The sequence below is a fragment of the Pteropus alecto genome, unplaced genomic scaffold (genome assembly GCF_000325575.1).
Source record: "Pteropus alecto unplaced genomic scaffold, ASM32557v1 scaffold196, whole genome shotgun sequence".
Classification (NCBI taxonomy): domain Eukaryota; kingdom Metazoa; phylum Chordata; class Mammalia; order Chiroptera; family Pteropodidae; genus Pteropus; species Pteropus alecto.
Genome location: NW_006439717.1, coordinates 4,959,678 through 4,985,416, shown reverse-complemented (window position 1 = coordinate 4,985,416; position 25,739 = coordinate 4,959,678). Strand labels below are relative to the sequence as shown.

The 25,739-nt window shown below is 34.1% G+C and overlaps 1 protein-coding gene and 1 pseudogene across 2 annotated transcripts; both read right to left on the bottom strand.

The window, feature by feature from the left end:
• Nucleotides 1-345: 345 nt before the first annotated feature.
• PUS7L (pseudouridylate synthase 7 like) lies at nucleotides 346-25,713 on the bottom strand. Of its 2 annotated transcripts, none has more exons than XM_015593141.2 (9): nucleotides 25,556-25,713; nucleotides 21,784-22,709; nucleotides 12,606-12,765; nucleotides 10,270-10,462; nucleotides 8,591-8,689; nucleotides 7,151-7,232; nucleotides 5,264-5,544; nucleotides 2,301-2,354; nucleotides 346-1,260 (listed from the first exon to the last, which is right to left on the bottom strand). In XM_015593141.2, exons 2-9 carry the CDS (start codon nucleotides 22,691-22,693, stop codon nucleotides 934-936), a joined length of 2,106 nt encoding a protein of 701 aa, XP_015448627.1. In that variant the 5' UTR covers nucleotides 22,694-22,709; nucleotides 25,556-25,713; the 3' UTR covers nucleotides 346-933. The 2 variants fall into 2 exon arrangements, with proteins under 2 accessions (XP_015448627.1, XP_006916943.1); XM_006916881.3 differs by having other exon boundaries at nucleotides 25,561-25,713.
• Nucleotides 12,210-12,327, bottom strand: LOC112483893 (annotated as a pseudogene).
• Nucleotides 25,714-25,739: the final 26 nt, after the last annotated feature.

Genomic DNA, 25,739 nt, shown 5'->3' with positions numbered 1-25,739 from the left:
AGATCTTCCCAATCAGTATATCCCATTTCCTCCCAAATTTAACTAATATAAAATGGTTAAGGATGATTTATGATGTGGAATAGTTAAATCAACAAATATTTAAATTTCCAAATGGGCAAAATGTTTTCTTCTTCTAGCAACACAAAAGGCGGAGATAATCCTATTGTTTGATGCTTATGTGATTGGCACAGTCTTAATACTTTAAATGAGCCTCAAAAAGAATCAATAACATACCCAAAGTCATTAGTAAGTGTTAGAGTTGGAGTCTGAGCCCAGATCTTTCTGACTGAAAAATCAGTGTTTTGGATAATAGAAAAAAAAAATAACAAAAAGAGGGTCAACATATAAGATAAAGAAACTGTATAAAAAATTTTATTTCAATCTTCATCAAAGATTATTTATCTCACAAGACTAAACTACCCCAGGGTAGTTCTCATAAATAGAGGGATTACATTTCTCTGATATATTGTTTTGATGAATAATTTGAAAAATAGGAAAGAATAACAATAATGATTAACAAAATGCTTCATCTATCTCTACAAACATATTCTTTCATTACAACCTAGCTTCATCTACATTCTAAGCAAGGAGCTACAGGATGTAAACAGTATTCCAAAACATTTTTTCTTAAATGTTTATAGTATTATATGCTCCTAATAGTCCAGAAAGATTGCAGCTTTTATAGCACAGAATAAAGGTCATTGAGACATTAGATTATAAAAAAAACTCAGGCTTCGGAGTCTTAAATTCAGACCCTGCCACTTACTAGTTTCATGTCCTCTGGAATGTTAGTATCAAATTCCTACTTCATCAGGCTATTGTATAATTAACGGAGGTAACAATTATAAATCTCCTAACACATGGCAGATGCTTAAGAAATTTTAGCTCCTTTTAAAGAGTGACATATATACAATTATATAAAGGGTACCAGTTTTAAAAGTCATGCTTCATTATTTCCCTCAGACAAACTGTAGCATAACACGAAGCATCAAGATCAAAAGAGATCAAAAGAGATAAAGGTGCTTCATCGATGTGGGAACCCTCTGCTCTGACATCAATATCATTCTCTTCTATTAGTTGGTATGAGAGATTATGGGGTTGTTTCAAAATCTTTCTATAGCATCCTGGAACATTCAGTTTCAGAGTAGGTACTCTAAACCTACATGTCTGCAGTCCATCTCTGTGAAGTACTTCCTGGTACCACAACCCTACTTTGTTCTTTGGGTACTGAATATTATATCCAAGCACTGGGAGAACCACCTGTGGAAGGGAAGGGGAATAAAAGATACATGAAAAAGCCTTCAGAAAAGTATATGATCATATTTTCAACTTATTTTTATGACTGGGACCTGAATCTGTAAAAACAGCCTCAGGATATAAACATACAATCAGCCTAAAATGTACCATTGAATATTATACTATTTTGATTATTTTTAATGCTTCCAGGCAAAGAGCTAACTAAAATCAGGAAGGATTCATAATAACTAAGTAACCAACTCAAATCATATATTATTAGATATACTACTTCTAATAAAGAAGAGATAGAACAAGAAGTTTAGGTTTATTTATTAACCAACAGAGACCAAACTTCTATGCAGTCATACAATCCTAAAAGCATATTCTTTCTGTAACACAAAGAATAACCCCTACTGCTCAATCACATAACTGGTATTTTGGTTGAGAATTTTACATTCTTCTTATTTAAAAACTTGAAAGCAAACAAGAGGCAGCAAAATATCTTTTTTCTCAGCTGCATATGAGTAAACACTGCATTTTGTGGGGTTTTCCACCTTTGCTGATTACTTCTATACATCTTTTTGAACAGTACCGAAAGTAGCCCAAAAACGAACAAGGTAAAAAACTCAAATACACACAACATGAATGAATTTCAAATTAATTATGTTAATTGAAAGAAGTCAGACCACAAAGGCCATATATTATGATTCCATTTATATGTCATTCTTTCAAAGGCAAAACCATAGGGATAGATATTAGATGGGTCATTGCCAGGGGCTGGGGATACAGGTGGGGGTTGACTACAAAGCAACAAAAGAAAATTTTGAGGAGAGATGAAATTGTTCTTTACCGTAATTTTTGTGGTGGTCATATGACTTTATACATTTATCAAAACCTGCAATATAAACTAAAGAGTGAATTTTTTTGTGTATGTATGTGTGTGTGTGTAAATACTTAAATTTAAAAGTGGTAAAAAAAAAGGACAGGGGAGACTGGTTACATTTTGTCTCTTGGAGATAATGTCTATTTAGATCTCAGTGATACAAATTTTTAAGCAAATTTACCTGATGTATTGCATATGTATTAGCCGATTCCTCTTCTTCAGTTACTAGATGAACCTATTTTTTAAAAAACATGATGAAAATATGGATGACTCCCAAATGTTCCAAATTCTCTCAATTTTCCCGAATTCTGTTATGTATAATTGACTCTTCTGAATATACATATACCCAAACAAGATCTTTTCATAATTTGTTTCTGGAGGAGTAGCCTATCTAAAAATTAGAATCATTCTTCCTGCCTTAACCACTGATAACTGAAATTGAAACACATGGATTATGGTGGGCAGTTTAACACTCTAAGGTGACACTTGCACCTCAGTCACCAACAATCTTTTTCTAAATTACAAAGTTGTTCTTTATTATGCTGAATCAAACACCTGCTCTGTGAAACCACCCCCCTACCTCTGTCCCCAACAAATATCATACTCTATAAGAAGTTGTATTTCTAAAACCTGTTTCACAGAATATTAATAGGTATCACATGTAGGAAGGAAACAAAAATAAGTGAGTGATAAATTAAGGTTGAAAAATGTTTCTGTAAGAACATCACAAAATAATTCTGGTTTCTCTTGCCCATGAAAGCTCATGTATAAAGGCAGCTATCATTATTCCACAAATATTGACAGCATTCCTATCTTCCTAAAGCATTCATCATTTAATACAATATCTAGATTGCCTCTAAATCAGCTTGCTCTCCTTTAGATTCTCCCTACTTAAATCAATAATGTCCCTTCTTTTCTTATTTTTCACTTCAGGTTTGTTTATAGGTAAATAACCTGTTTTAACTGCTACACTCAGAAATAGATATAAAACTCAAAGTATGATCTGACCAAAATACATAGGACTATAATCTCTCTTGGATCATCAGTTCCAGTTTTTGTCTTTCACAAATTCATAAGCTTATCTATGATACTGTAATTTAAGTAATTTATGAAAATACTGAATAAACATGGTCAAGTACAGAAGTCTGTAGAGAACTCCCTCCAATTTAATATCAATTAATTATCAAACATGATTTTGCTGTATGGCCGCTTCTCAAATATTAATTCTCCTAACTATTTAATTGTCTAACTCACATTTGTCTATCTTGCTCACAAAAAAAATTACAAGAGAATCTACCAAGTGACTTGAAATAAAGATATACCTGTTGGCCTAGAAATCCTATCAAAAAAGAAAATCAGATTAGTTTCCTATAGTTACATGCCTTATATACCATTTATTAGAATTCTTATTGTCTTTTTTCCTTTTCATATTTAAGTTTTAAGACTCTAAATCCTGTCTTTCCTTTTCTCAGTGTTTATAAAGTATAAATGACTGGTCTTACTATATATATAAAGATATTTTTTTGCTGCTACTAAAAGGAAACTCTTTAGGAACTGAAGGAGAAAATGTTTTCTTCTAGAACTCCATAAAGAAAAGCAGATACAATTCTGATCACAAAACTTACCTTGCAAATGTTACTTTAAACAAAGAAATCTTATAAGACTCATGTATTTTCAGAGATTATTGCTATGTCTTGTCAAAGTAACCTTTAACTCCCAAAAATCTGAATTAGAAATGGCTGATTTACTAAATAATGTATTACCCAGGTAATCACTAAACGAACATGTTTTCTGGAAGACGTTTAAAAATTTATGATTTTTTCATTATTTATTAAAAGGAGACCATTGATATATCTCTTCTTCCATTCACATGAGGTAAAATAAAACCTAAGATGCGGCTAGTTTTCCTTTCACACAATTTCAGAGTCTGTGTCTCAGTTAAATGACCATTCTTAGTGATTTATGCTCCTAGTAATTAATTACTTTCTTATCTAAATATTTATAAACCATCCGTTTAATGAAATAGTAAAGCAAATGTCTGTTGTCCTGGCTTGCTCAGCCAGCCCTTATCCCCCCTTTTTTGGTAGCAGCATTTTCCAGGGAGCTTCCCTCCCAGTTCCAAATGTGGTTTGGGTGGGATGGTTCCAGGAAGGAACCATAAGCCTTGAAACACAGGCTTAACCACTAGCATACTCCAGTCCACGATGATTCGTTTGGGGATATGTGACCCAAGCCAACCTATTCCTAGTGACTGAGACTCAATTTCATGGCTTTTGTTGAAACTGTTAGGAAAGAAAAGCTCTCTTTTTCTAAAAAAGCTGTGATAAATAAACCTATAATTGCTAATTACCATGTTGCCACGAAAGGAATAAGCCAGACTGAGATGGATGACTTAAGATGCTGCTTAAGTCCCTGGACACAGCTGGACCTGACTCAGTCATGGACTTTCAGTTATGGGGGCCAATAAATTCCGGTCTGCTTTTCCTTAAGTTAGTTTGAGGTGGGTTTCATTACTTGAAATGAATATAAATGTCTCTAAGATATTGTTAAGAGGAAAAAAGCAAGTTGTGAAATCACACTTATATAAAAGGAATGCATACATGTCCCATATACCATTATTATAAAAATCTTTTTCTTTTCATATTTTAAGCTTTCAGCCTCTAAGTCCTACCTTTTCTTTTCTCAGTGTCAACAGAATAAAAATCCACCTTTCTGTGAATATTTATATGTGAGTGCAGAAAAAGATCTAAAAGGAAACATGCCCCCAAAAAACAGAGGTTGATTTTCTGGAGGCAGGGGAGGGATTTACAGGAGTGGTGGCAGGGAGGACAGCTTCACCTGTAAGGCTTTGATTTTTATTTTTAAGGAAAGTATTCTGTATATTATTTGTGTAATATTTTAAAGAATGTATTCTTTAAAGAAAGGTCTACAATCTTTGTATCTTTCTCTCATACCACTGACTATTTTATTTTCCCATTTATAGAATGTATATAAGCCTTGGCCAACAGCAGAGTAGAAGCAGGAGTTAAAAAAGAAATAAAATGCATGTTTAGTTTTAAATTGTTTCTCACATAAAGGCTTCTGAAAATTAGTGTTACTGCTGTGGTAACTATTCTTGGAAAACTATGATGAAATAATACTTACTTTACTATTTAGGAAATGCTCATCATCACCATCTTCATCCAAACAGACCAAATCACCCTCCACCACTCTTGGTCCATAGGTTGCAAGTCTATAAGATACTGCCTCATTCCAAATTTTGCTGCTATATGCATGAACATAGAAAATGCGCATAGAATGGGGAAATGCGAACCATGCCTGGACACAACCCTCTTCTGTCATGCCAAAGCGATGCAATGACTCCAACAATGCTCTTTCTCGAACTTTGAATTCAGGCATCAATGAAAGTGTGCCTTTAGCATCCTCTGAAATATAGAGAAAATCAGTTAATCAACTACTTTTATTGAAAGGCCAGTTATAAAGACCCATAGTATGATCTCCAAATATGAAAGGCAATGAACTGTGCTATCTTTTACACCTGAATATGAAGATGATGCTCAGCACCAACTATAAACCTAGCTACACTTAAAGAACTTGTTTTTTTCAATAAAGATCATTAATTATATGGTCCATTTTCACTTTCCATGCTCTAAAAAATAATGGCAAAAAGCGCATTAGTAATTCTTACTTCAAAATGTAGATAAACTAATTTGCAGTCATTTAGAGGGCTTATAAACCTCTGAGCCTAGAGATTTTTAAAGAGCTATTATGGATATTTACACAGAATTTTTTGAATAAGAGTATATATGTCGATCCTTCAAGTACACTATTAGGTCTTGCTAGTGGGATGCTCTTTAAAATTAGATTACTGGACTATACTGTAAAGGTGCTAATTCAGGCAAGTCTAGAAATCAGCATTTTAATAACTGTATCAGGTTTCTTATGCACACTAAAATTTAAGAATTATTGCCATAAGGAAATTATCTTCTTGGGACTCTACAATATATACAAAATTCACCTTGAATTTTCTTTAGTATTACTTACATAACTATTTGAAATTTCCACACTATTTACAGGTCGTGGTATGGCAAAAAAAATATTTCTCTTCTATGAACAATTACATATATATGTGCATAATTTAAAAAATTAATGGAGATTTTTGAAAACTGATGTTCTTTATTTCAATGTAAGTGAAATTCAGTATGCATATATATGTAGATCATATATTTGAATGACTCTAAAATGCTGTTTTTATGGTTGCTGTTATTATTATTTAAACACAAGTAATATTTGTACAGTATTTAGTATGTGTCAGTCACTATTTCAAGAGCATTACATCTATTATCTTATTTATATCTCCTAAGAGTTTTTTAGGTACCATTATTAGCTTGAATTTACAGGCAAAGAAACTAAAACAACGAGGCTAAATCACTTGCACAAGACTATACGGTAAGGAAGTACTAAAGCTGAGAGCTACACCCATGTAGATCAACTCTAGAATCAACTCTAGAATCCACTGCATAACCACTTTTCTTTAGTGCTTCCCATTAAGCATTCTACAAATATGTTATCACATTGAGCTAAAGTTTTCAAAATCAGCAGTCAGGGCTGAATGGCAACGAGACCAACACACACACACACACACACACACACACACACACACACCCATCAGATATAACAAGTGTACTTTTCTTTAGTTTATTCTTCCATCTCCTCTAGTTGTAGTGAATCATACTTCCATCAGTACCAGTTTAGAATTGGGAACTCCTATCCCCTCAGAAGATTTAGGCTGAAAAAAACTAAGACACCATGTCTCCTCTCACCTCTATGTACCCCCAAGCAAGAGTTAGACAAAAGTCCTTAAGATCTGGCCAAAAATGGTACCTAGAGCATGTAATAAATGATTAAATGTACAATATATTATAATCTATTTCTTATCATATTTATGTTGCAATAAACGCCCTCCTGTTGACATTAACATTTGTTATGTATCTGCATGGTTAGGTATAGGGTAAAGGAACTTTTAAATACCAGTTTGAAGAAAATATTTCTTTGCTCTATTTACAGGATCATCCAAATCTTCTGGTGTAAGAAATAATGTTACAGCCTTTACCTTTAAATCAAGCACACAAACATGTTAAATGAAAATGATGAATTACCTCCTTTTTAAAAAACATTAATCTTAAAAGAATACGCATTAAACAAATATTATTTTATGCTGTAATTTTATCTTTAAGCTTTCAAAGTCAAACAGTGTTAAAATTTGAAATAAACTTCTATATAAAGCAAGCTTATACATAGGTTTAAAATATTATGGACTGGAAAAAGTGCTCCTCCATTAATTCTACAGTTCTGTCATTCTTTATCTCTATCATCAATAATACTAGTGTGAAGTAATGACATAAAACTCAAACTTGACCAACATACACAACAAAAATAGGAGAGGAAACAAGCATAAAGGAATGGCAAGCCACTCCTTTATGCTTGTTTTCATTCATGCTCTCAAGTCTCAGAATTCTTTGGTCTTAAAAAATAATTGCCAAAATCTTTTTTAAAAATTGCCAACTTTAAAATTTCCTTTTAAAACCTAAATAGATGAAGTTCCTTTAGAAAAAAAAAAAATGGTATCTACTAATTCCTGTATTTTATCACTGTCTCCAGCACTGTTTTATTTCTAAGTATGTGTCTTAGAGTAGGAATACTGACTACAAATTTGCAGATGTGGTCTACATTATCAGCTCTCAACCATTATCTCACACATGGGTGTAAGATTATGTTCACATGTACAATGCTTCTCACAAGTCCTTTTACTGTTCCTTTCCCTTCCACTCAAGAGAACACATTATAACACAAATGAGTATGACACTGTCATATGAATAATCTTTCATTTGTTCAAGTACATAATTTTTATAGTTTTGTAGTTTTTCACTATTACATGCACTTCATCCAGTGCAAAAATGTATATGTATATAATATGTAATTATATATATAAAATATACATCTCAAAAATATATTTAATTTTAATAATTGGGCATATGTGGCTTATTTGTGACATTCAGTTATAGTTTCATTTGAAACTAGTCAGATATTTTTTCAATGTGTTGTTCCCCTTTTAGTTTCTGCCTTTGGATTAATTCCTATCTTTTATATAATCTGATACCAGATTTCTGGAACTGTAGGGTATGTTTCCTCTAAATCCTCTATTTAGTTCACTAAAAATTTAGTGAGTGTTTGTCAGTTCTCTGTTAAGTCACAAACAAGTATTAAACAGAGGGACATCACAGTTTGCTTTCTTATAATGTAATACCAAGAATATAGTAGCTGCTCAATAAATGTTCAATGATGTAGCTATAGTACATGTATGTGTGTACACATGTGTTTATATGCTAAGTTAAGAAAATAAGGAAGCTGGCTTATGTGGTAAGTACAACTGAGAAAACAGACAAGGTCATATTTTTAAAAAATCCATACCATTTCACCTTTCAGCAAAGCCAATCCAATTTGATCTGTGTGAACTCTCCTTCCTATCCCAAATCTCTGTGGTCCATAGTAATTCACAAAACCTTTATTCTATGAATAGAAAAAAATCAATTAATTAAAAGTATGTTGCTATGGACACATGCCTGTGTCTCGCTCCCTCAATTTATATGTTAAAATCCTAACCTCCTCTGATGGGGTATGTAAAGGTGGGAATTTGGGGAAGTAATTAGGTCATGAGGGTGGAGCCCTCATGAATAAGATTAGTGCCATTATGAGAAAAGGCCACGGAGCTAGCTTACTCTCTTTCTGCCATGAGAACAGAATGAGAAAACCATGCTGGCAACCTGATCTCAGGCTTCCAGCTTTCAGAACTCTGCATCTCCAGGAGTTTTCCAACCTGGAAGCTCTCCAAACCCTTTCCTTTTGGGTTTCTATGGAGGCTTCATTATATAGGCATGATTGGTTAAATCACCAGTCATTGGCGATTGATTTCACCCCCAGCCCCTCTCCCCAAGAGGTCAGGGGTGGTACTGTAAACTACTATTTTTTAATCACTTGGTTGGCTCCATTGACAAACAGCCCCCAACATAGGTGATTGCCAAAAGTCACCTCATTAACATAACAAAAGACAACTCTATCACTCTCCAGATTTAGGAAATTACAAGAGATTTGAAAGCTTCCTGACTATAAGGCATGATATTGATTAAAAACAAGTTTTGTCTTCCTGGTAGAGAGGTATAAAATTGTGTAAAAAAGGTCTTTGTTTTCAGAAACTTAGATCAGTGTTTCTCATATTAGCTACAGAGTAGAATCACTTAGGGAGTTTTTAAAAAATACTAATGCCTAAACAGCATCCTCAAATGTTCTTATTTAATTGGTCTGGGAGTAGAGATTGACTGCTGAGACTTTGTAAAGCCCCCAGATTGAGAATTACTTGTCTAGATAGGAGGTTGGCAAATTACTAACTGCCAACGAGTCAGATCTGGACCAACACAATGGCAACAGAGTAGTTGCCATAGAGATCAAATGCCTACAAAGCCAAAGATATTTGTTATCTGGCCCTTTATGAAAAAAGTTTGCTGACCCATTGCCTAGATAATGAACTGAAAGCTATAGTTGTATATGCATATTTAGATGCCTGGCAAATGTCATTTAAAAATATACATTAAGTAATTTTTTTGCTATACGACATAAAATGTATACAATTTATCATTTGTATAAATTGAAACATAATTGAAAATTCAGTTGAAAAGAAAAAAAGATTGTATTTAATTCTAAAAAATAATTTGCCAAATTACCAGATTTCTAAAAAGAATTACTGAACAAAGTTTCCAAAAATATTAATCCCTTTCCCTAACATAATACTCTATATGGCAAATGCTAAAAATCATTCTTCTTATAAAGACAGTTTTATTCCCTCCATCTCTGGGGAAATCTATACATTTTATATTTTAATTACATTAAAGTTGGTTTTTTTTTTCCCCATACAAAAATGTACTAAGAAAGCAGAAAATAAGCCAAACAGCCATGTTATCATTTTAAAAAATAATTATACATGCAAATGAAAACAAAAGGTACCAAGGAAAAAGTTTTCCTTCTTGCCTCAATGTAAAGAGAAGGGCTATGAAAATTTTCCTGTAATATTCTATTTTAAAATTGAGTATTCTTACCTTAACATTTTCTATTGCCTCCAAAATTCTCTCTCTCAGGTTTGCTGAATCATTTATTTGGGTTTTTAAATTTCTGATGACAATATCAAAGTGATTTCCTTTGAGCTGACCGAGTCTAAGGGAATCGTCTACAGACCGAATATTAAACACATTCATTCTTTTCTTTTCAATTTCTTTTTCAATATTTTTCAACCTAAAAATGATAAATCATATAGACTCAGTTAAATTTTACATTTCGAAAATTATTATAAGTTTTAAATGATAGTTGCCAGGTAACCACTTATATCAGAATACTGAAAAAACTTTTTGGGGGAATATTATGAAGTCAGTGTTTTTTCAACAACTGTGCACTAGAAACCCATTATTATAAAATTATATTAACCAGTTATTTTCAGACCTGGAACATATACCTTTTCTGGTGTAGGGCTTTTGATTCATTAGTTCAAATGATAGAAATCAACTGTTCTCCTGTTCCTGCTCTTATCGACTTTGTTCCTTTCCTCCTCAGTCTCTCTTCTCCCAGCGTTATCAAGAAGAACTACTAGCACCAGAGGATGTTCCTAAAATTATACTCTGAACAATCCCTTACTTAAACTTTCAATTCTTCCCCAACATCTAAAGAATGGATTCCAATTATCTTGGCATAACTTTTAAAATCCTTTAAAAACTGATATAATTTTTTCTTTACATTCATATTTTTTGTAGTCCTTATAGTAACTATCTGTTTTATTAGGCAGACTGTTTAATTTACTGCTCCTCTAAATGTATCTTCAGGGTTTCTGCATCTGATAAAATCTACTATTACTTGAAGGATAATTAAAATCCCATACCTATAAGCTAAATCCTAGAACTAATATTTCTTGTCTTTGTAAATTAAAAACTAGCTTTCAACAACTAAATATCATTTAACATCTAACATCCTCCTCTCTTACCTATACTGCACTTCTTGACCAAAGACAAAATCATGTACATTTTTTTTGTCCCTTATATAAGAGCTTAGAGGCTTCTACCTGCAAATAGTGGATACTGAAACATCTTATGACTAAGATTGAATGTATCAATATTACATCAAATTAGGCTGAATTTTGGCCCAATGACATATTTTGAAAAATATCTACAAGGCACAGATTTTAAGTGCAATAATATTAATCGCAGTATTATTTAAAGTGAAATATTGGAACTAATTTCTATATCTAAAACTAGGGGAATGTTAAACAAATTAGCCTATGTAATAAACATAATTTTGAAATATTTCATGACACAAATTTTAATAAAATAATAATTTTATAAGTAAAATATAAATTACATATACAATATGATTTTCACATGCATAAAAAATGTCTATATACAATGTATGTATGTATGTAATACAGTCTCTGAAAAAAGTCTGGAAGGAAATATATCGAATTGTTATCATGGTTCTTTCTGAGTAGCAGAATTATCAGTGACTTTTCTTTTTTTATTCAGTACGTTTTTTCTTTACTTTCTAAATCTATAATTAACATGTATTTCTTTTTTCATTACAAAAACATTTTTAATATTTGATTAAGCCGGAGAGGCTAAAATTGAGTGTTTTACATTCTATTTAACAAAGATTTATTTTAAATACAAAAAAATACAATAAAATTATACAAGTATTATAGTAATTAGAAAAAAAGATTTGTAAGACACTGTCCTAAATGTGAACTTATATTTGTATATAGAACAGGATGTTTAGAAACAATCTAGATCATTTAAAATCAGCTGCCAGAGGGGAGGTGGAGAGGAGGAGGTAGACCTGCGGCGGGTGGGGGAGGCGGGGGAGGGAATTTAAATCATTTCTTCAATTAAAAAATAAATAAAAAATAAAATAAAATAGCAAAAAAAAATCACCGCTTTTCAAAGTTTCTATCCTAAAACTATATTTTCAATGTAAATTGTATTTTATTTATTTTTATTATTATTTATGCCTACAGACTTCCTAGGAGGTCTCCCATCCAAGTACTAACCAGGCCCAACTCTGCTTAGCTTCCGAGATCAAATGGGATCGGGCTTGTTCAGGGTAGCATGGCCATAGACCATGGACTGTGGCTCCCCTGGTGCACAAACTCAGGACCTTCTGCATGTAAAGCAGAGGTGCTAACTGCTACACTATGGAACCACGTCCTCAATGTAAATTTTAGACATAACTATTTAGAAGATAATTATATGCAGAATGTGCTGCTTGGAAAGCCTGTGACCAGTGAATATTGAGAGTGAGGTTAATACGCTCCCAGTATATTCTGAGTTTTTAATCTTACATTTATTTATTTGATGCAATAAGAACAATTCTCTCTTATAAAGTAATGTCTTATTACCTTTCTGGAGTCACTTTTCTAACCACCATCGCTTGATAGGTGATGGCTTTCTTGTCTTTAAGGCCTGCATAACTAAAATCCGAAGAAATCACACCAAGTTTGATAGCTAAAAAACCAACTGCTTCAAACATTTCCATATTTTCTTTTCGTAGGGTAAAGGCTGAAACAAAAATAATCCTAGATTATAAAAAAAGCAGCTACCATACAGCAACTATAGGCTAAGCAGACTAACAGATTAATATAATGAATTAAATCATTAATTTAAATTAGAATCAAAATACAAAATCAGTTATAGATTTCAGCTGTTATTTTTTACATGCTAATTGGTTCATTAAAGCTTTACATAAAAAAAAAAAACAAAATTCCTTCATTTGGCATTCATATCTGGCTGGCCCCAATCTCCTTTTTTGGTCTCCACATGTGCCACTTCCATTCCTATAACCTTGACACAGTTAATTTCTCATAATCCTTCCACAGCTTTATACTTTTGCACATTTGAGTCCCTCTGTCTAAAATATATGTTCCTTCCATTTTACTTGTCATACTTCTATTCAATTTTCACTATCCAACAGCAGCAGCAGTTCTCCGCAAATTCTTTCCAGGGTCCCAAGGCCGAATGCTCCCAAGGTAGGGGTTGTATTTGTTTTACTGACTGTTATATCCTCGGCCTAACACATAGTAGGCTTTCAAATATTTGTTGAATCAAATTACTTAATCTTAATCTTGCTTGTCTCCACAAGTTGTCATTATCTGTTTGATGACACTTAACACGAAGTATTACAATTTATCTTTTAATGTTTGCCCACTCCATAGGCTGAGAGCCAATAAATAAAAGTGCTTGCTTTGTGGTAGATGTTTAAAATGCCTTTTAGATAAGAGAGTAGGAGTGAGGGTGGGGAGGAGGAACAAGGCCCATAACAACGACCACCAAAAATCCCCAGGATATGTTGACCTATATAACCTGCCAGTATTGACAGTAACAAAATACTGCAATCCTCAGTTCACCATATTTACATATAAGATACTTCAAAGTACTGCCCTCCCTTCAAATTGTGAAAAGGAAATTCAATTTTTTGCAGAATAATTTATATTTTGTTCGATTATTGTAATTGTCATCAGCAGCTACAAGGATCTCTTTGAAGAGTGTTCTAAGAAAAATGAACATTAAACATAAACATGACCCAGCAAGTAGGAAGATGTAAATGTATGTATGTATCTATTTATGAATATATGAAATAGCCAAACAAAGCTGGTAATATCCATAATTTGGAATATCACGTAGTATTTAAAAGATTAGGGAAGAACAAGTATGTTTCTTGTAGCTCTATATAAATAATCTCTAAAAACATGAAAATAGCAACCTTCAAAAATACGTATAATGTATGTCATTTATGCAAAAGTTTAAAAAATCTGTAATGCAATGCAGTATATTTTTAATGTTTCAATTTTAACAATAGATTTATATTTTTACCTACGTTTAAGAACTTTTACAGTGTAAAACTATAATTTCTGTAGAATACTGAAGCATTGGCCACTATTTCTTAAATTTTTTTTACCACTAGGGTCATTATTTTTTGTACTATCACAATAGCTTCCTAGAATTCTTCGCATTTTCTATTAAAGCAGCGATAAATTAAATGTACTATGACTCCTGTTATTCTTAAAGAACTGATAAAAGAAGTAGAGGAGAAATCATACACGTTACTTCTGTGTGTTAAATCACAATTTATTCTTTATACTTTTGGGGTATCTTAGCCAAATGGATTTGAATATAAACCTCTGATTCTAAGGCAGCTGTTTATAACAGTTGTCTCAAAGAAAATGAAATTAAAACCCCGTGTTTAAAATGTAGAGATTATAACCTCAAAATATGTCAGTGACTACCATAATAGAATTATAGAGTTAAATAAAATGATTTTGGAAGATGTGCTAGGCTAAAATATAATGGCCAATAAAACAAAAATGAGTCCCTCTTTGGGAGCATTCAGTCTTGGGAGCCTGAAAAGACTTTGAGAATGGTAGTGCTGCTGCTGTGGGGGCTTGAAGAATGAACAGAAGTATGGCAAACAGTCAAAGCAATAGAAAGATCAAAATATCAAATATTTTAATATCTGTAAGATTTCTCTGACCTGTCATCTTAGCGCATCTACAGTGTTCTCCCTTTTCCATCTATATACATGTATAAGGCTGAATTTTGTTTATTTGTTTCAATCAAAATAAAACATTACAACAGATTGAATGCAGGAACAGAAAACAGAATCCAGCTGACTTCTTTTAAGTTGGATGTTAGAAACATATGTAGAACTGTAAAACAATGCAATCCTTCTAATTTTAGTTAAAAAATTTAGTTAAAAAATATCGTCATTTTTCATTAAAAATGTTATGTTAATAGTAATAGATTTATCTTAAATAAATTCACATTTTTAAAATTTCTACTTTAATTGATAATAAGTCAGATATCAAGAGATAACCATGTAAACAAAAGTTGGTTGGGGGTCCACAATAACTTATAAGAGCTATACTCCTCAGGGAACCAAAAATTTTGAGAACCAATTAGGAATAATGTGAAAAAATATAGTAGTCCCTGAAGTATACCAAATCTATGAAACTAGACAGAAGTCATTAAAATTGCTTAAAAGAAATGCAAAATTCAATCAAATGTCACAGCAGCCTGGTTTGGAGTTGCAAACTTTGAAAAGTAGACCAGGAAACTGTACTATGTAAAGGAAGAAGGCTAGGAGACCAGTCTCTAAAGTTTTATAGTTCATGTGTTTAAGTATGGTTTAATGAGTCAAATCTGTCCCTGACAATCTGGGCATGTCACTCAATGGTCATTAGGTAAACTCAGCTATGTAATAAGAAGGAACCTCCAAATTGCTTGAGATTATATCATTTTGTTGCTGATTAGCCATTTTTTATCCATGAAGATTTAGAATATAGAGGTATTTAAGAGAATCAAGTCCATTAATTTAGTATTTGTGTTAATGAATCTGCTTTATGTACTTGGAATGTTTAAAAGAAATAGACTTAAAGAATTCCAATTAAAAATGTCTAATTGATTTAAATCTTTCTTTTTACATTGAAACCTCACTATATTAGTAAATAACATGGAAACATATAGGAACATTTAAAGGTCACTAAACTTATAAGTTTCATAACATTTTCTTAATTATTTGGAACAACTAAAGTATTTAAAAAGTAAATCAACTATGCTAAATTAAAAATTCAATTTTAGAGACTTCCACTTCTAGCCATTTTGGAATAATTGGTACCAGACTTCACCTCCCACTATAAACAAACAGAAAACCAAGGGAAAAAAACTATGAAACACCTGTTTTTAAACACTAGAGAATAGGCACCACAGAACTGTGATCCAAAAGGAAAGGAAAATAGATGACATGAGTCCTAAAATACCCTGGTTTGCTGTCTAGAGGTACTTTCTGGACCATAGCACAGGGAGATGGAATCCAGGTAGATGGGAGTGGTCTTGCTAAATTAAGAAAGTAGAAGATGAAGTTCAGGAAGGCCAAGTGGGCTGGAATTCATGGGGCAGAGTACCAGATAAGAAGCTACACGGAGAGAGTTCCAGAAATCCACATAAGTGATCCCTTGAGTTTGTTGCTGATGAGTAATCCACACATACCTAGGATGAAATACTGTGTATTATTTATCTAATGTTGTGTAACAAGTCACCCTAAATCTTAGTGGCTTACAATATTTATCTATCTCTCACAGTTTTTGTTGGTAAGGAATTCAAGAGCATCTTGGTTTGGTGGTTTCAACTCAGGCTCTCTCATGAGATTACAGTTAGATGTGGCTGGGGCTACAGTTATTCAAAAGCCTGACAGGACCTGCAGGATCCATTTCCAAGGGGGCTTATTGCATGGCTGCCAAGTTGGTGCTAGCTATTGGCAGGAGGCTTTGGTTCCTCTCCAAAGGTCTGCTTGAGTATCATTACAGTATGGAACTAGCTCATCCCTGAACGAGAAAATCAAGAAACATGAACAAAAAGTGCAACATTTTTTATGATCTAGCCTTAGCACTCACACACCAACACTTCTGTCACACAGGCCACTCTGTGTTAATATCTGAGAGCCTTCTTGGATGTTGAGAACCACAATCCATCTTCTGGCTCTAATATTTATGATCCATCCCCTTTCAAAATACACTCATTCCTTCACAAGGCCTCAAAGACTCATCCCATTAAGACAACAGCTCAAATCCTAGCATTTTTTCACCTGAATCAGGTCCAGATGTAGATAAGGCTCCTTGAGTACATCTCATATTAGAATCCTCAAATACAATTTATCTTAATATGAAGGCTACAAAGGACTATGACATGAAGAGACAAATCTGCTTTACACACACTTTGTAATGTTGAAATACACATAGATAGGGCAAGCACTACAGACTTTATTTAAACTGGGGAAAACTGGAAATACTTAGAAGTTACTGATATGCAGCAATTCTGAATCCAAGCAGAAATTTGTTGGATATTCCTTTATTAGAATTCAGTCCTACCAGTATCTAGGAATGATTGCTGTGGCTGTAGGGTACACCTCTGGGCTCTGCCCTCTTAGTGAACCTTCCTTTTCCATTAAAGATAGCCTGTTCACAGCTGAGTAGTTTTCTCAGTCTCATTTCTGACTTTCAATATTTGGGAGTACAAAAGCCTCTCTTTATTTCATACTGCCTTTGATCTTTTCAAAAACTGTGTGGGTCTTCTCTGGGTTTCACTCTATTAGACAAAGATATACTCAAATTTTGTCAAGATAAGATCTTTTCTATTTAGGGCTTCTCCTGAAGCTGCTGAGGGAAGATGTCCCTAAATTCCCAGAAAAATTACTGTTTAACACGAGGGATCCATGAGTCATGCCCTTAAAGTTCTCAGTGGGCCTTGTGTCTGAACCATTCTCTGAGACACTGCTATACACCTTTAAACAATTTTAGCAAATAGTTTTCCAATCACACTCTAGGTTTCCTTGTTAGAACATTTTGTCCTGACCTGCCATGATTTTCTCTTTGCCTAAAAGCTATTTTTTAATTTAAACACCATGTACCATCTGGAGAGGTGAGGATTTATTTCTTTTATTTAATTATTTTTGAACCCAGCACTCTTGGCTCCTTTATATCCAACAGTTTTTCCTTTAGAATTTTACTGTAAGCAGTAAAAAAGAAATGAGGTGGCACCCTCCACACTTTACCTGCAAATCTCTCTAGTTAGAGCATCCCTTCTTTAGATACATTTTCTACTTTCTATTTTATTGTAGGCAACAGTGTTGCTAAATTTCCTGCCATTATATAACAAGGATCCCTTTCTTCCAGGTTTTAATAATATTGTCTTTACTTTCCTTTCAACTCTCATTGACAGCTTCCCTTAGATATCTTCAAATTTCTGCCTGCCAACAGGTCCCGAAGGCATTGCTACCACAGGTGTTAGGCTTTGTTACAGCAGCAACTCATTTCTGATACCAAAATTTCTATTAATTATCCTGCATAAGAAATCACCCTAAATCCTAGTGTCATAAAATAAAAATAATCATTTACTAACTTTTAGAGACTAAATGTCTGTATGCCCCCCAAATTCATATGAAAAAGCGCTAACCCCAGTGTAGCTGTGTTTGGAATGAGGCCTCTAAGAATTAAGGTTATATGAGGTCATAAGAGTGGGGCCCTCATTCAATAGGATTAGTATCCTTATAAGAAGACACCAGTGAGCTCGCTCTTGATCTCCCACTCCATGTGTGTCCAAAGAAGAGATCATGTGAGCACACAGCAAGACAGAGGCTGTCTGCAATCTAAAGGGATAGCCCTTACCAGACATCAACCCTGTTGGCATCTTGATCTTGGACTTTCAGTCTCCAGAACTGTGAGAAAATAAATTTCTGTCGTTTCAGTCACCTAGTCTATGGCATTCTGTTATGGCAGCCTGAGCAGATTAATACATTATCCTGCAGTTTCTGTGGATCAGGAATTCAGGAGCTCTGGCTTAGGGTCTATTGTGAAGTTGATGTGGAACATCAGCTGAAGCTGGAAGATCTACTTCCAAGATACTTCACTTACATCAGTGTTAAGTTAGTGTCATTAATAGAGGCCTCGGTTTCTCTCCACAGGAATTCTTGAGCATTTTCAAGGTATGTAGTTTGCTTCACAGTGAGTAATATGAAATGCCTTTAATTACTTAGCCTCAGAAGTTACTGTCATTTCTGTCATATTCTATTGGTCAAACAGTCTGACCCAGAATCAATGTAGGTTGGGACTACATAAGGACATGAATACCTATAGTTAAAGATCATTGAGGGCCATGTGGATGCTGGCTAACATGCTCCACCAGGCTAGCCATCTGTAACGTGCCAGAGATTACATGAGGCTGGAGCCCAGCCAGAAAGAAGAGATCTAATTAAATAACAAGGGCATTCAGTAGAAATCACAAAAGGATCATACTGTAATAGCAGAGCTTTATGACAGAATCAGAGTAAAGCTTACTCTAGACCTATCCTAATAAAACTCAAAATGAAGCCTCTAATATATCTGTAAATTACTTCCTATCTGCTAAAGCAAAGTTCAACAAACACTCTTTAAAAGAAGACAACAAAATTTGGACACTCAACAAGGTAACACGATGTTTGACCTAGAAAAAAAAACATTACTAGACCTGCAGAGAAGCAGAATAATATGACCCATAACCCAAATAAAAGTCAGTCAATATAAACATACCCAGAAATGAGAGAGATATAATTAGCAGACAAATATTTTTAAAGACCTATTAGAAATAAGCTCAAAGATTATACATCAGAAAACAAGAACATAATAAGAAATTGAATACCTAAGAAAGAAACAAATGAAACTTCTAGAGTTGAGAAATGCAATATCTAAAATGAAATTTTCATTGGATGCTTAAATCTTTTATAAAATTCCTTCTTCAAAAGCATATCCTAGGAAACATATCCTAGGAAATGCTTCAAAAAATTAAACATAGAATTACCATATGATTCAGCAATTCCACTCTGGGTATACATCCAAAGGAACTGAAAACAGGGACCTGAATGCATTTTTACAGCCATTTTCATAGCAACGTTATTCACGATAGCCAAAAGAGAGAAGCTACCCATGTCCATTGGCAGATGAATGAATAAACAAAATGAGGTATATACATGAAATGGAATATTATTCAACCTTAAAATGAAAGAAAATTCTAACACATGTATAACATGATGAACCTTGAAGACCTTAAGCTAAGTGAAATAAGACAATGATGAAAGGACAAATATTGTACAATTTCACTTACATGAAATTCCACTTATATAGAGTAGTCGAATTCACAGAGACAGAAAGCAGAATGGTGGTTGCCAGTGGCTGGGGGAGTGGTGAATGGTGGTTAATGGGAATAGAGTTTTAGTTTGGGAAGATGAAGAAGTTCTGAAGATGGATGGTGGTGATGGCTGTACAACAATGTGAATGTACTTAATGTCACTGAACTGTATACTTAAAAGTGATTAAAATGGTAAATTATATATATATTTTACAATTAAAAGTTTTTTAAGTATTCTATTTTGTATATAGGTCTACTTATTATAAAATTCTTTTTAATATGAGCTATTTTTGTTACAAAAAGTTGGCCTACAAAATTTGGGACAGGCAGAGTTTGTCTTTTTCTGTGTTCTTAGACTTATAGGTATAGCAGGATCTTCGTATTATCTCTGGTGAACCATCGATTCCTCCTTTTAACATATCCCTCCAATTATTCATAGTTTTTGTAAAACTAATGTAAACTAATATATAAGAAGTTCCACAATTTGTGGTTGATTAACTCAAATTAATACTATTAGAATTTCAAGTATTAAATCTATAGATGCTTAAATCACTTATCAGCAATTCTTCCCCCACACGTTAAGCTAGTTTTGTTTTTATTTCCAAATAGATTTATCTGTTAACATTTATTGCATGCCTTATGTGTAAAATCCTATACTAGCAGCTTTCTCATGGAAAAGGCAAGTCACACAACCAGAAAGAAATTTCCAGGAGAGAAGACACCAATATTTGAATAACTATTACATACTAAACTCTTTCATTAATTATTTCATTTAATCCTTAGAATATCATTGTGAATTACACTTTACTACTACCCCATTTTTAAAGTACAATCCAAAGTTATGAATTAAGTAACTTACCAATTTTTTCTATTTTTATATTTGTAGAAACTAAGAATTAAAGATATTAAAAAGTTAATGAATCATTTTATCAACTAAAATCATAATGTAAAATAAAACCCACACAGGTCCAAGGTCCAAACTCTCTTCATTTATACCATAGGGTCGCTACATATCCTGCATCTATGCCATACACATCTATGCAAATTTGGGTTACTGCTTGTATCTTAAATGTTTTGCTGTATAAATTTATAAAACATGACCACCTGAAACATATCCCATCCTGCAAGTAGGATATAAGCCAATTAAACCTGTTCAGCCAAACTTGCAGTGAGATTTTGTCAGTTCCATCCCATACTAGGAACTATGTCCCCTGAATTTTTATCCCCTGAAACACTGAATCTCAAAATGTGGTCGGTCCCCAGACCAGTAGAAAAGCATCTCCTAGGAATTTGTGAAAGCCTTACCCCAAATCTTCTAAATCGGAAAGTCTGAGAATAAGGTTCAGAAATGTTTTAATAAGCCCTTTTGGTGATGATAATGCTACTCACGTTGGAGAACCTCTTCTCTAAAAGTTTGACTGAGCCAAAGGAAGGAGGCTCCTGTAAGTTTTCAGGTTCCCTGCCTTGGGAAGTGAGGTGCAACTGTTTTAGATTACAAAGTAATCACTTTCCCAAGTATAGCAAATATATTCTACTTGTCTCCAATTATTTAATTTTAATTATCTTTCAAAATATATCATGATTTACTTCCAACAAAACTTATTAAAAAATAACTGCTTCAATTATATATTTGTGACTATGTTAACCAGAAATATCTGTTAACCATATTTTCATCAATAAGGTTATTTTTCTATAATTAATGTAATTTGTGGAAAGACTTTACCTTCCATTGAAAAACATACCCATATATTTTTTCTAATATCCCTCTGGACAAATCTATTCAATTCATTTGAATTATTCAGCTTTCACTGATTCACAATTTTAACTAAGTTTATCAAAGAAAACAGTAATGATTTGTTAAATTACCTGTGTATATAACTTTTCTTTCCTGGTATTCAAGAAGAGACCTTTTCCTGTGCTTGTGTGCTTTTTCTCGAAATCTTACTGTTATCACTATATTTGGATTACCAGCATTGTAATTAGGTTCAGGAAAAGATTTGGTTTCCACAAGATTTCCGAATTTTTTATTGACAAAATGGTGAACAGCTTTTCTATGGTCTTTGTCCGTATCAGGTTTAAAAGTAAATTTCGAATTTTCTTTCTTTGCATCCAAATATTTAAAAAAGTCAAATGCTTCTTCTTCAGATACCAAGAGACAGAGTTCTTTATACTCAATATTTGGTTTTACAACAATTTCACTGTTTTTTCCTACAGTTATTAAGAAAGGAAACTTCTGCCTAATAGCACTATGCAAAATAGCCCTCTGGTTTTTGTCAAGGATTTTGCCTAGTGAGAATTCAGGAGATGGTCCAACTAGCTCAGTTTTGGAATTCCATTTCTCTTTTACATCACAGGCAAACTGAGTCAGTAATTCATTAGTTCTCTCATCTAACAAAGAGCCTAACACATCAACCTTTTCTTCTTCACATTCAGGAGTTCCATTGTTGATTGTATCCTTTTTTGAACCACACTGAGGGTTTTGGTCATCATTGGAGCACTCAACCAAAGTACTGGCTTCTTTGTTGCTTCCCTCTTCAAAAGGTAAATTTTGAAGATCTAGTTTTGTTTTTTTGGTAAAATTACTTGGCTCAGGCAGTACTTTACTAATTTTGCAAATAAGTTCATCAATGGCCTTATTAACTAACTGTCCTTGTTCATCTATCTCAATAACAACGAAGTCACTTGGTGAACTTTTTATAGTGCCATGAAATCCAACATGATCAGTAATGAAACACAAAGAACTAAATCTGATTCTAAAATCTGTATCTTCTTCCATTCTTTAATAACAATGCCTACAAAAGAAACAAAGGCAGTTAGTCAGTTACTAGAAAGAAAAATTGTAGATAACAAAAAAGAAATGTTTGCAGAATTTAATTCTCATTCTCCCTTTCAATCCTTAATCTCCTTTAAAGACACTAATAATTTAACATCACACGTAGGACTGCTACATTTTCTAGGATTTGACATTTTCAGTGATGGAACTACTGAAAACAGAATGCTATAAACAGAATGATGTCATTTGTTTACAAAGACTATCAATATACCAGAGCGATGAGAAAATAATAATAAAAGCAGGATATTTCACGGCAAACTCTAGGGGTACGGTGAGGACTGTAATCTGCAAGTGCTGCTGGCAGGTATTCCTGGGGCAAATAGGAAATGAGTTAACAGATCTTCTTGAAGCAGTAGATAAGAGAACAGTCCTCTAAGGAAGCCTTCACTCACTCTTCAGACAATCCATGGCTAACAGACCAGATGGAGCTACAGAAAAGAAAAATGCCCTGGGCCCCATACTACTCAGTTTCTCGTGGTAGTCATACTCTCCAGGTAATTTATCATTATCTGGACCTTCATCCCATGTCTACAATGTATTCTACTAATCTGAACCCATTTAGCAAACCCTCCTTTTCCATTGTACTATGCCATGTAGAAATCACAGCAAATTCTCTACACCCTAATTTCCTAGGAAATTTGTAAGAATATATTTATTTTCCATCATTCCTTAATTTCCTACACAATCTCCTCAGTTTTTTGCCTTAATTGAAACCTGGTTATTTCCCCAGGTTGTTTCTTCTGTAGTCATCTCATGTAAAAGCTATTTTTTCCATTCATACCCACCTAACTTTGGACCTGGAAGTTGTAAATATTTTCTATGTTTGCCACTGATTCTTCCAAATCCTTTCTTCCTCCTCTACCTCCCCAAATCCCAGTTCTTTTGCAGTTCATGCCATCAGACTCTGCCATCTGCTCTCATCCTCTCTCTGGTCCCCAGATGACTTGATTCACTGATGACTTTAACACCTGGCTCACTGTCTTCTTAACCAGCAATACTTTCATGACCTCCATTTAACACTGCAGTGCCTCAGTTCCTCAATCTCGGCCTCAACCCACTTACATTTCATCTTGGTCATAGCCTTGACTTAAATTATCACCGAAAATTGCATCAACTTTAAGCATCTGGCTCTCTGATTACTCCTGCTGTCTTTTCATCACTCCACTTTAGTACTTCCACTCCAGAAATTCTTATACATTATAAAGGCCTCTAATCTCTGCTTCTGCTACTAACCCACTACAGTCCATTCTCCACATAATGTCTAGAATGATGATTTAATAGGTAAATTAAACCATATCACAACCTTGTTTAAAACCCTCAAATCACATTTATAATAAAAACTCAAATTACCCTGGCTTCCAAAGAGTTCTAAAATTCTGGACTTTGTCTATTCTCAGATTTTATTTTGTATCCTTTCCCCATTACCTACCATACACCAGCTACACTAGCCTTCTTCAGTTCCTTTGTACTAATTGGTCTTGCTGATTAAATTGGTCCTTCTCAAATCACATCCTCAGAGAAGTTTTCCCTGACCAATAATCTAAAGGAACCAGCAAGTCACTCTCACAAAACCTTATTGATTTTTCTGCATTGTATTTCTACCTAATAACTTTCTTCATTAATTTTTGTGTATCTCCCTCAAACTGTTAGCTCCATAAAAAAAACTTGTTTGCCTTATTCACTGATTAGCTCACATTTAAAACATTGTCAAGCTCATAGTAGGCACATGATCAATTATGACTGTCGAATAAATGAAATCAGTAGAAAATAAGATCTGTAAGAGTTTACATCACTTTTGCCTGTGATAATTAGTAAAGGCATAATCAAGAAGTGGCCATCTAAGTCCTCAAAACTGTTCAAGCGACAGAAATGATATGAGGCATATCATAAGTAATATTAAAAATATATATAGTGTGTTAGAGAAAACTTGAACAGCCCAGATGCAGAGCTGTAGGAGAAAATGTTTTCTAGTAGTCCTGGAAAATACAGCCAAATTAGTGCCTAACTGTGTAAGACACTGAATGCACTGTCACAGACTTAGAATCTATTGAGTTGCTAGTGGATGGCCACTGGAGGTGTCTGGGTCGGAAAATGACACAATCCAAAAAGATGTTTTAGTAAGATGACTGAAGGCTCCGAGCAAAATGAATCTGATGAAGTTACAGGAGGTGGAAAGCAATGTAATCAAGAGCACAGTTGTAGGATTAGCCTTCTCCCCAGCTGTAAGAGGAAGAAGATATGAAGACAGCCTAAGCTAGCTGAATAGGTAGAACAACTTGGGGAGAATGTAACGATGAGGGAATTACAACCAAGCATCTTAGTAAAAGAGTGGAACCCAGCTGGAAAAGAGCCAAGAGGCCCATGTGGAGTTAAGCATAAGCTGATTTGTTGCTGAGGGTAAGGGGTAGAGAGGGGGAAGGTAGTTTGACCAAAATTTGGACAATTGCTCGTTGAGAACAGATACTAGGAAGATGTTAGGAATGGAGGAAGATAGCGTCTTTTCTCTCATGCTCTTGCTTCACTAATTGCCAAAGCTCCGCCGAACTCCTACTTCCTACTTCTGTCACCAATCTGCAGAACTAAAGTCTCCGGTGGCGTGGCCTTCTGGCGTGTCCAAGAGTACCCTCAGAAACCGCCAGCAGCTCCACTTGCTTATTCTCCCTCCCTCACACCCGCCTGTCCCTGGGCGCGATACTAGCCCACATCGCCTTCCTCTTGGGGACAAAGGGCCAGAGTCCCAACGCTAAGCATATCATCGCCCCATACACAGGCCCCACATCACACAAGAAACTCGACCCGGCGTACCTCACCTCCAGGTGAAGGCATTCCTCTGCACAACGTTGTGCGCAAGTCCGGAAGACTTAAAATATTTCGCCTCCGACAGAGGCTTATTTAAAGGGGCAGGTTCCCACTTAAAGAAGTGCCTTACGCGAGACTGGAATTTCCCGATTAGAAGAGCCGCCTGCAGAGGCAGCGAGGAACGGGGGGG

Excerpts from the sequence above, each read along its gene's own strand:
- PUS7L (XM_015593141.2), bottom strand. The coding sequence starts at position 22,693 with ATGGAAGAAGATACAGATTTTAGAATCAGATTTAGTTCTTTGTGTTTC. Across the intron at positions 8,690-10,269 it reads AGGCAATAGAAAATGTTAAG|AATAAAGGTTTTGTGAATTA; the intron begins GTAAGAATACTC and ends TTCTATTCATAG. Across the intron at positions 2,355-5,263 it reads AGCATTTCCTAAATAGTAAA|GTTCATCTAGTAACTGAAGA; the intron begins GTAAGTATTATT and ends TTTAAAAAATAG.